At 31.1% G+C, this 12,053-nt stretch overlaps 1 protein-coding gene across 1 annotated transcript; it reads left to right on the top strand.

The window, feature by feature from the left end:
- Positions 1 to 1,558: 1,558 nt before the first annotated feature.
- LOC139426402 (uncharacterized) lies at positions 1,559 to 5,484 on the top strand. The gene is made up of 2 exons (XM_071185180.2): positions 1,559 to 1,621; positions 3,538 to 5,484. The coding sequence occupies exon 2, from the start codon at positions 3,593 to 3,595 to the stop codon at positions 5,297 to 5,299; it is 1,707 nt and encodes a 568-aa protein (XP_071041281.2). The 5' UTR covers positions 1,559 to 1,621; positions 3,538 to 3,592; the 3' UTR covers positions 5,300 to 5,484.
- The last annotated feature ends 6,569 nt before the right edge of the window (positions 5,485 to 12,053 follow it).

Raw genomic sequence — 12,053 nt, 5'->3', positions numbered from 1 at the left:
AAGTAATTCACACAGCCTAGAGTTCAAGCGTATCCGTCAAAAATACTTACAAAGAAACATTTTCGATAACACGTAACGGAGTTCTCTGATGTGATGCCTGTAGTTAACTTGGCGATTTACACTAAAAGTGTCGCCAAGGATCTTGATGAGCATATTTACCAAACCAAGTGACCATATTTACCAAACTAAAATTTTCTTAGTACCCCCAGCTGCAGAAACCCTCCAGCACGGCAGCGAGCATTGCAGATTATCACGATATCGGCAAAATATTTTCCATCTTAGATTTATTTATGTAATTTGTTGTATATGCCATTTTTAAAATTTGCAAATTTGAAAACTGGTATACATATGAATGGGCGAACTAAATAATTAGCAGATAAATTAATGAACGAATTAGTTTGCAATTAAATGAAAACGTTTAAATAAGAATATCGATTATAGATCAAGTTTTGGCATGACAGTCATCGACGACATTTTTTTTTATAATCATTTATTTTTACAATGAAATTGAAGTAATAAACAATTTAAACATAAAAATTTATGAATAAGCACTAGGTGAGAGTCGGGTAGCCCCGCCCACAGTCAATTTCATATGCATAGAATATTTTTTCAAGTCAATGGGCCATCGGACATTAATTGTTATATTAAAACAAGATTATTTTCAAAGTTTCAAGTATTTATGCAGCTGTTAACATGGTAAAACAATAGTTTTGAAAATATGTTGAATACAGTATAGTCATGAAATTAAGACAAATTGGTAGAGGGTTTCGATTAAACTTCAATTTAATACTAAAAAAATAATTTTTTCTATACATACAGCATTAAAGTATGTAGTCTTAAGTTTAATTTGCACGAAGAACGAAGTTTATATGTGAAAAATTGTTCGAGTAATTACAAATTTACAAAAAAATTGGATTTCGGGTAGCCCCGCTCACATGAATGTCGGGTATCAACGCCCAATTTTATTTCGTCGATAAATGCACGGTTGCAAAGATTATTATTTCATTGCTTCAAATTTGAATGTTATATGCATTTTTAACAACAAATATTGTTGTTATTAAATGATAGAATTCACTAAAAGTATATAAATATGTAATAAATAAAATAATTTTGGGATAAAAATGATAAATGAGGTTCATCTATTGTCAATACATTGGTCATTTTCATTTACCCCTGAAAAAACAGTCAAAAAACATAATTTTTGTAACTGGGCGGGGCTACCCGACACATTTTGAAAAGAGCTGAAAAACATGTTTTTTTTTAATTTCTATTTTTTTAAGTTAAATTATTCTTTCTTTGGTTTATTCTTTTTGCATTATTTAATTAGATGGTAAAACAATAGAAACATACAAAAATACTGATTATTGCTCAATATTATACAGAAATATAAGCAATACTCCTTAAGTGGGCGGGGCTACCCGACTCTCCCCTAAATTTAAATTACAATATTCTTTAGGTTGGACTTGGATTAGGAGCTTCTTTGTTGAAAGAAACTAAACTGTTTTACTGGTTTGCATTAGCAAAACTTGTTGCAGCTGTAAAATTAAAAAATGGAAAGAAATAAACAAAAAACAGTTTAGTAGGTCGATAGATTTCTAGATTTAAATATTTCAACTTTAAAGTAAGTATAATTTTCCTATTGCTTTGGAATACAATCTAAGAATATATTTTAATAATTTATATGGTTATATGGTTCAACAATCAACAAATGTTTTAGCAGAGTAAATTTTAAAAAGCTTGTTTTTAGAATTTTATTATCTTATATTTTGCAATATGATATATTAAATATTTTTATTTATAGCAATATAAACTTTTTACGGCCTTTAAAAGATTTTACATTTTGGTCTGCAATCAAATTCAAATTCAATCAATTGGGATATGGCACTTAACATATTCACGCCTGCTTGTTTTATCAGGAAATCAAGCACAAGATAAATGCTATTTAAAGCAGGAAACCTTGACATTGTTCCTTTTTATCATGAAATCATGGTAGGGTAAACTAATCAGTGAAGGAACACTTAAGCTTCGCTTGCCTTTTAAAAAATCATATTAGTTTCAAAATTCGTAATTTTAGTTAAATGACAGTGTCAACATATTTATTACTAATTGCAAATTATGTAAAAAAATTGTAAAGAACTTACATAATATTGTTTTAAAGTTTTGGAGGTTCAAATAACAAGTAGTGAGAAGACCAAGTGAAGAAACAGCTCTTACCAGTGAATGAACACCCAGTAAAGGAACACTTAATTTTGGTTATTTTTTAATGCTCTTTATGAATTTATAAGCTATACAAATATTTAAAAACAAGCCTATTCATGGAATTATAACATATAAATACTTGGAAAATGTTAACATTTTTTTGTAATCATGAATTGAAAATTAAAGTGTCAACATTAACACATACTGTTCATTCACTGGGAAATATATGCCCAGTAAAGGAACATGCCTGTTCTCTCACTGGTTAGAAGTTGTTTTTCGTATTTTTAACATACTTTTGAGGTGGAACATCACTAAATGTACAAGAAAATTAAAGTTTATCTTTTATTTTCATTAACTTAGAAAAAAAACCCAGTAAAGGAACACTTGTTCCTTTACTGGTTTTTCATCGTTTGGTGATCCAGTGAATAAACACCCCCTTATCTCAGTACTTTATTATGCTATGATGCTTAAAAAAAATAAAACGTAACTTCAATAACTATATTTTGAATTCTCTTTTTCACAGTGAGAAAAATAAAACTATTACATGCAATTAATTCCACTTCAAACATAAAAATACAAACACTCACCTTATAATTTTTTCAAAGAAACAAGGTGTTGCAGAGATAATAACAAATTCAAAAATTTTTCCAGAGAAGTCTATTTGACCAGGTAATCCAAAACATTGCTAGATGACTTCCTATTGTTTGGCAGTAAGCTATTGTTACCAATCAATCTGAAGAAAAACTTTCAAATTCTTATTTTTAATCAATATATATGAAATGTTCCTTCACTGGGTAGTGTTCCTTCACTGGTTGGTTTACTCTAAATGTTCTTTTTTAATCAGAATATTATTGCATTATTACATATATATTAATATTATTGCATGTCAATGTTAAAATAATATACAAGTTAGTTTTCTTAATAGTATTTAAATCGCGGTATGCAGAAAGTGTTTAAGTCCTGCTAACCATTTTTTTCGAGAAAGCTGAAAAGACATTTTTTTTCCTGCTTTCAAAGCAAAAAATATGCTTATGTCTTTAAACAGTAAACCTATTTTTTTCTCCAAATTTTCAAATTTTACTTTTTGAGAAAGCTAAAAAGAAAACTATGCTATGTTTTTCCTATCATTCGGAAAAATTTAAAAACAAAAAAAATTTATATGGTTCTAGATGTAGAGTGTACACTCTCATCATATTATTCAGATTTTTCATGCTGATAGAAAAAATAAGATATTATTTTTCGAAAGCTTCTTGAAAACAAATTAATCCTGACATAAGCTGATTCTGTATGTAACGATTCATTTATAATAGTATTAAATATTTTTATTACATTTAACAGGTACTAATTTTATTAAAAAAATTAAGAGCTGCAGATAAGATTCAACTTTCTTTAAATGGATTACAAACACAGCAAAGACAACGAAGCATCGAATTCAGCGCGGCAGAGTAGACAGAATCTTCAACAAAATTTAAATACGAACCACCAAAAGGGTTACTCCAACCGAGAGCGAACAACAGTAACTAGCTACCAAACTGACCACGATAGAAAAAGAATTCCATTTAAAGAAGACGTGATAGCTCTTGTCGAAGCTATTGAAGAATCTTCAAGCAGGCAGGAAAAGGAAGCTTCTTTTAGGGAATTGCAGACTTTGCTAGGTGAAGTTGGTCAAACTATTCGAAATTCTGAGCCAGACAGTCGTGATGGCATGCAAATTTCTCCTCACACTTCCGATCCAAATATTACTAATACCGATTATAAAATTAGTCCACACATTATTGAAAGTATAGAAGAATTAGAAAAGGGGATAAGTGACATAGAGGACGAATTTAATCCCATGTTCGCCTCTTCTAGAATCATGGAGACTTCTGAAAGGATAATAAAATACCCAACTTCTAGAAATGGAGAAATGTCTAAAAGGATGTCAAAGGGTTCCGATGAATGTTTGCATTTGATTGAGGGATCTTTTGATTTTCCATCACCCAGTCAAAGTTTCAATTATGGAAAGTACAAGCACTCAAACGACATACACGAAGATAAAAGTACTCGATTTAGAGATAGCAATTCTGGAAATAAAAGACAAGACAAAGAAAATCGATCAGAAAGGTATGATAATTTCTCATACTATACACCAAAAAGAAATTACAACGAAAATATGATACCTAAAGATGATTACAGCTACCGCGAAGAGGAATTACAAAACATTCAGAATGAGATGATAGAACGAAGGTTGAAACAGAAAACCATCGAACCACAACCCACTGACATCAGAGGCGGGCTTGATACACCTCCGAGAAGGCATGTAGATAATCCTCAGGAACTAGCAAGAAGGCGGATAGAGTCAATTGAATCTATAATGGAAAGTTCTCTTGGGCATGATGCCATGATTTCTCAGCAATGTGAGCTAAAAGCTGATGAAGAAAGCAACGATTTCGTTTGCAAAACTGTTATAATACAAACCGTGAAAAAATATCCTCCAAGCGGGATGAGTGCATTATATCCAGTATCTCGCATTCTAACATCAGCAAGTCCGGATACAACTGTTTATCAAGAAACTTTGTATGATGAAAAAGAAAAAGATCGATTTGAAGTTCCAAAAAGAACTCTCCGAACACCACAAAAGCATCCGTCCCAGTATGACGACAATCAGGAACGCTGGGAGTCTGGAACCAAATATGCCCCTAAATCGGCCGAGCGACAGAAGCGTGGTATAACTGATCATGTGGGAACCAAGACTAGATCATTCCACGATGGAACCAAAGATGAAACGATTCACGAAGATACCAAGGATCTACTTGAAGATTCTATCACCTCTGAAGAACTTCTTTCGACTCTAGGTGTAGATGAACTACCTGGATATAAAGAAAAGGTTCAAAGCGATAAATTTATTGAAAACATTGAGAAAAGTGGAAAAGGTTTTAAAAGCAAAGTAATGCAGCGATATCCGAGTGCGACAGATGTTCCACTTGAATTGTCAACTGAGGTACTAAAAGAACTTGGTCCTACTGATGATGAAGAATGGGATGAGTACTTAGCTCTAGCTCAAACAGTTTCCAAAGAACAAACTTTAGAACCAAAAAGATCAATAAGCTTCCATCGATAAATTGACTGAATATTATATAAAATTAGACTGAATATTAGATAAAAGATTCATCCTATGCCTTCAAAGTGGGCATTTTCTTTAAATTCTGTGGTTCTATTGCGTTGTAAATGAGCAAGTTAGTGTGGTTTTAAGTTTACTTGTAAGTGAAAAGATGACCATAAAAATTAAATTACAATCAAAAATCGTAACTGTGAATTGAATAATTATTAGACCTGGATAGCCTGGTTGGCAGGACGCTGGACTCACGTTTGTGAGAACGGGATTTCGAATCCAATCGGCCGATGGCTCCCCATATAGTAAATGGTGGCTGATGCACGTTAAATCTGCCGGATCACAAAGTCCTCCATGTTCCCATAACAAATTAATACTGATTGGTATTGAATTGGAGATTGATCGTACTCAGGTTCGGGTCAAAATTACGATCTGTGGATTTATGAATGGGTCCGCCCTATAAACGGGTGTGACAGAAGTCGAATTCTTGGCCATAGATGGCGCCACTGGAAAACAAGAACAACAGTACCCCTTGCCTTAATGGCCGACGCATCAACAAAAACAACAAATAACTTTCAATTAAATGTAATATAATTGCGTTCGTGTTGATAAGTTTGTTTTACTGTGTCAACTTTCTAATATTATATAGCTTTTGAACTAACCTTATTTATGGGTGATTACAGATACAAAAATTATTTTTAGTCCAGCTTATTATATGATATGTTTACTAAAGATTAACACCTTAACAATAAGGATTTAGTTTAATAATAGCACGTTTTGATAACGTTTGCTCTCGTGGTAAGACCGGGTACTAACCGGTTTTTGTTCCTACCCCTTGATGTGAGTCTGTTCTGGGCTCTTGAAAGTCGCAGTGCAGTGGAGGGAAAATATTACTACATGTAAGCCTGAAGAAAGGTTTTGCGGTCCTTACGAGAAAATTTATTGCGGACTCTATCCTTAAAGAACAAAGAGCCTTGTTTTTTTATTTTATGTAATTTTTGAAGAACACTATAAACAGAATTGCAGTTTTTATATAGATATAAGGAAATTCTCTGTAATTTATTTTTTTAAAAATTAATTAATAAGCACGATATTTTTTGTAAGAAATTTGAGTGGGGTGATCGTTTCCATCCAACTTGAGTACGGCTTTGAGTACGCACCCTTGAACTTCATCATAATTGAGGCATATTTGAGGTTACTCTCTTAAACCATTAATATTAAGTCCTAGAGAGTGCAGATCCGATAATTAGATAAAAAATTTCTCAGGGTGGTCCGTTTTTTTATTTTGCACACTGTACACCAATAGCTTTTCAGGAACGATGCATAGTACATAACTGAACAATGAATATCTTGATTAAATCTGGCAGTTTCTAGGTCGAACAATGTAGCTCCGACAGGTCTTCGAACCTAAGCTACCTGGTAAGAGAGGAGATGTCCAAGGCAGAGGCTGAACTAAATCCTTGAGTTTAATAAATCAATCAATTATCGTAATTTTATGGTTGTGGATAACAACTAGTTATTGAAAGCTATCTCTGGTGGCTATCTGACTAATTGATAATTGATAGATTGCCAGTGGTGGAGAGGTAAGTAAAGTAACGACAGCTTAAGCATCTTTATGCTTCATTTAAAATTCTTTAATAAGAACCATAAATTAGTAAATAATTATTTTGAATAATTTCTGATCTTTCATGGCTATCACTATAGTTTAACTATTTTTTTATTATTATTTCTTCAAGGCAAGGGAAGGGAGGTTACACTTAGAATAACATTATTGGTTAACATCCCATTAATTAGAAAATAAAAAAATAAATAAACAAATAAATAAAATAAAATAAATAAAGTAAATAAATAAATAAAATAAATAAACAAAATAAATAATAAAATAAATGAATAAAAATGAAATACTAAATTTCCTATTTGTCACTTCCTGGAGAAGAAGGATTTGATGTACATATTCTGTATTAGAATCATAGTGTTGCCATCTAGTGTCAAAATTTCTTCTTATATCAGGGAAGGAGAGATAATTTAATTCGAAAATTTAAAAACGAATACAGAAATTATTACACTATACTTAAAAAAAATAAATAATATGAAGGTTTTCTTCCCAATTGAATGATCAAATAAAAATTAGTTATATTTTATAAGATATTAAAAGAATCTTTCTAAAATCTTGGTTGTTTATGACAAGTTTAATGCTAAATTTACCAACAATAATCATAGTAATTGTTTTACGAATTAAATGAGTAATTGTGAGGTGCGCATTATGGATGACCCAGAATTAAGAACATTCTCCAATAGAACAAGATTTCGAAAAGTGCAATTTTTGTAACTGAAAATATTTTTATTTGTAGGTTACCAAATATAGAATCAATATTAATTTTATTATATTCTAAAACCTATAAAAATTGTGCTTAAATTTTAAAACATATTATTGATGCAAGCCTGATTTGTAGCTTAACTATCTATTTCAATAAATAATTGGCTTACTTAATAAGGAAACATAAACATAAGGAAACATCTAAGAAATATTCATGTTTATATGAGCCAGTTCGTTATTCCAAAGCAGTTTTGTCGAATTTTTTTATTTAACCTTCAACTTTTTATGCCTCTTTAAACAGTGAATATTTAATTTAAGAAATGCGAAATTATCAAATACTTGGTATTTTCAAATTCCCTAATGCTCTTTTAAAAATTAAGTACTTTGAAAATACGTTTCCTTCCTTTGAAATAACATCAATATTTCTTGAGTGTGCATTTACATGTGAAAGTGTGGCCAAAATAATTACTCATCTTTATATAGTATTTGTAATGGCTAGTCTAAATATTAGTTATACATGATTTTAAATACGTAATTACTATTAACGTTTAAGCTGAACTCGCAGGTTCATTTTCATTACATCCATTGCACCCGTGAAGATTTGAATCCTTCAAATTCGAAAAATTAACTCTAGAAAGATTAAAATACCTATATTGTCCAAAAGCAGTCAAAATGACTGCATTGTGAAAGAATAATTAATGAACAAAGAAAATTGTTTAAAATAAATTTTTAATATTTTTGATATTATTAGTAAATATCAACAATAAAAATAATTATAAAAGTCATAAAATTCTGAGAAATTGTGTCATTATATACATCATTGTTTTTCTAATTGAAATTAAAAAGCAGTCAAAATGACTACCTTGGACAATCTAGTGATAATGGGATTGAACAGTGCTTCTTTTCTAAACTAACGTTAAAAGTAGTTGCCAGCAACCGATACAAACAATTGTTTTTGTATTTTTTATATTGCACTACTCACTATACTACTTAAAAAAAAAAAAAATTAAGAGAAACACTAGCACACTACACTACAGATAACGAAAAAAAAGTACCGACTACAGTAGTTTAAAAATCTGCAGTGCGCTATTTCCGACCATTGGACACGCATTAAAGAATTTTATCAATTAAAAAAGATTATATAATTTTGAGATAAAAATGCAAATTGAAATATTATTTTTATTTTATAAAAAGGAAAAAAAAATCTTGAAATTTTTTTCAGACACTAATTTTTATCTCATTTTAGAATACTTTTGTGAAGATAAATTGTTTAATTTTGTAATTATTATTGAATTTTAAATTTGATATTCTCCTAGAAAAATTGATTTAATCATCAATTAACACAGCTTCTTTCAAATCTTGATTTTTTAAATACTTTGATTATGCAGTAATAGATGTCGCTACCATACACTAGGATTTTTAAATCCAAAGTTTAAAAGCAAACGTATTAGTCACTGTTAAGTGCTGCTATCTATATTTGTATTTTTACAAAGAATAAAAACTTTTAAGTCGTAATTTAGAAATTATGATCCTAATAATTTAATGTTATATTAGGACAGCGGTCGAAAAATTGGATCCCTTAATTTCACTTTTTACGTATTTCGCCATAACTCTTTAAGGGACTCACAAACTTTTTGCGCATTGTAAATTGTGTTAAAATGTTTTTTGCAATGGTGTTTTTTCGGTAATTATTTATTATTTTTTCATCGTTTATCTTATTAACTGTCGAAAATTTTTTAGATTGTTAGAGGGGATTTCAAATGTGAAAAAAAAATTTGAAGAGCATTGATAAAAATAGTTCTTCAGAAATAAAATTTTAAAAATACGATCTCTTAAAAATGGCGAAATACGGAAAAAGTAAAATGAAGATTAAGACGTACGATTTTTTCAGCTACTCCTATCCAATTGGGACTTTATTACCACCCATCCGCCCATATTTTGAAGTTCAAAAATCAAAAAATGTCGGAAATATATTAATTTTTATTTAAATTTCGCTTTGGGGTTTTTTCTTGCGAAACTTAAAATATCGTCGCTAACTTTTGTTTAAATCCTATCATTACATGAAAAGTCATTAAAGAGCTCCGTTTTTTATTTTGCACACTCTCCATTTATTAATTTCTAGACTTTTTTTAACATTCATTTTTATTTTTCTTTAAACAGATGTAAACCGATTTGAATGTGAATGACTGACTCTAAATACGTCTAAGTACGTAATTCCAAAAAAGGAAGAAAAAATTATATACAACTAAATTATCTACCTAAAAGTATAAATCGCGGAATCACATTAAAAAAATTTTATCAGAAAAAAAAAAAACTCTGCCCTCTTCTGTTCTGATCGGGCGATGATCTTGTACTTCGCAACGAGTAGACTAAATATTCGCAATCAGGTTCGTTGTAAAAATTTAATAAAGATTATTAAAACACATTTAATTTCTTCTATCTCCACCTACACCTATGGTTGAGTTAAACGGCGAGGGAATATATCTTGTGAAAGTAAAAAAAAAATTTTTTATAAAGGAGAAGAGAGGAGATTAAAAGTGTTTATGGTAGTTTGACGAAATCCAGGTCATAACGAGCCAATGCAGGTTCCAGAGGATGTGTTTATTTGCGTCCTATGTTTAAGATACCCATATCGTATGGAAGCAACGATATAATATTATATTAATATTATTTATTTAATATTATTTAATTACTATTTAAAAATGATTTTAAATTAAAATTTCCTCAAACCTTTTTACTGCTCGAATCCCAGCGATGGCTGGTCGATTCGAATTCCGCATCCGGCTCGCACTGACCACAATGACGTAAAATATTATCAGTGGTAGACAGATGATGGGTTAGAGTCCCCTTGCCGTCAGGCTACCCGTGAGAGGTTTTCCTCTGCATGTAACGCAAATGCGGGTGAGTTCCATCAAAAAGTCCTCCACGAAGGTAAAATTGTCCCCCAATACTTGATCCAAGAGTTCCCTTGTCTTCTGGATTGGGTTCAACATTGCAAGACTACGGCTTAGTAGTCGTAAACCCAAAAAAAATTGGGTCGGCTATTCAACGAGGGTTATGAAAACTTTTTTGTTGCTGTTGTGAGATTGTTGGTGAAGATAATAAACATGTATAAATATAGGCATAAACAAACTTAAGCTTTGTCTGCCTGACAAAACTCACAGCTTAGATTCAAAGAAAGAGCACCTTTTTACAGGAAAACATTACATTCATAGAAAGTATTTATGCTCAAAAAACTATAAGTTTCACTAAAATGCAAATTCATTAAATTAATTTAAAAAACTGAACCTCATGATGCTTAAAATTTTTGTCACATTTTTACTCGGAAACTCTACATTTTACATTAAAGACCGGAAGGAGATAAAGTTTAATTACTAAGCGCATGATATCATATGACAAGGGAGTTAGTTTAATTACGCGACCCAGGCCTCAAGGGCTCATACGCAAAAGTTTTGCTGAGGCAACCCCGCACAACACAAGAGAGTCAAGCAATCTCAGACTCTCAAGGCACAAGGCCCCGAGTCAAGCAAGACAAAAGAGCGGACAAGATATTATAAGACAAAATGATTTTTACAGAAAATATTCATGCCCGAAAAATTGGGGTTCTGCAGGTTCAAATTTGTGCAATTAATGTCTAAGCTGTCCTTTCTAATGTTTAAAATTATATTTTTGCAGCATTTTTATTGAAAGATTCGATTACGAGTTCTAAAAAAATTATACCAAAAAAAAAAAAAAAAAAAAAAAAAAAACGCGTATGGCATCATTTGACGGAATGACTTGTGAAAAATGTTCATGCCTCCAAAATATTGGTTTTAGGGAGTAAATTTGTAAAATTGATTTATAAACAGACCATGGTAATGCTTAAATTTATGCTCAATTTACATCAGCATGCTTGGTAAGAGAAAATATTAAATGATGGTTGAGAACCCACTAAATTTGTTACAAAAACAAACCTTTAATTGTTATTTTAAAAAAATTATATTTAATTTGTGGCAGTTCAAATATTACGAAAGAACCAGAAGGGGAATGGATTTATGATTTTATTTTATTTTATAACCCTCGTTGAATAGCCGACCCAATTTTTTTTGGGTTTACGACTACTAAGCCGTAGTCTTGCAATGTTGAACCCAATCCAGAAGACAAGGGAACTCTTGGATCAAGTATTGGGGGACAATTTTACCTTCGTGGAGGACTTTTTGATGGAACTCACCCGCATTTGCGTTACATGCAGAGGAAAACCTCTCACGGGTAGCCTGACGGCAAGGGGACTCTAACCCATCATCTGTCTACCACTGATAATATTTTACGTCATTGTGGTCAGTGCGAGCCGGATGCGGAATTCGTACCGATCAGCCATCGTTGGGATTCGAACCCGGTTCACCTCATTGGATGGAGAACGCTCTATTCCCTGAGATTTATCATTTGTTTATTAGTACTTACAAGATG

Source organism: Parasteatoda tepidariorum, chromosome 5 (genome assembly GCF_982258835.1).
Source record: "Parasteatoda tepidariorum strain Cologne lab strain chromosome 5, Ptep-v5.0, whole genome shotgun sequence".
NCBI classification, from domain to species: Eukaryota; Metazoa; Arthropoda; class Arachnida; order Araneae; family Theridiidae; genus Parasteatoda; species Parasteatoda tepidariorum.
Note: the sequence above shows the minus strand (reverse complement) of the source record. Positions and strands in the feature narration are given on the sequence as shown.

What these genes read in the sequence shown, in the direction of transcription:
- LOC139426402 (XM_071185180.2), top strand. Translation starts at nt 3,593, where the DNA reads ATGGATTACAAACACAGCAAAGACAACGAAGCATCGAATTCAGCGCGG.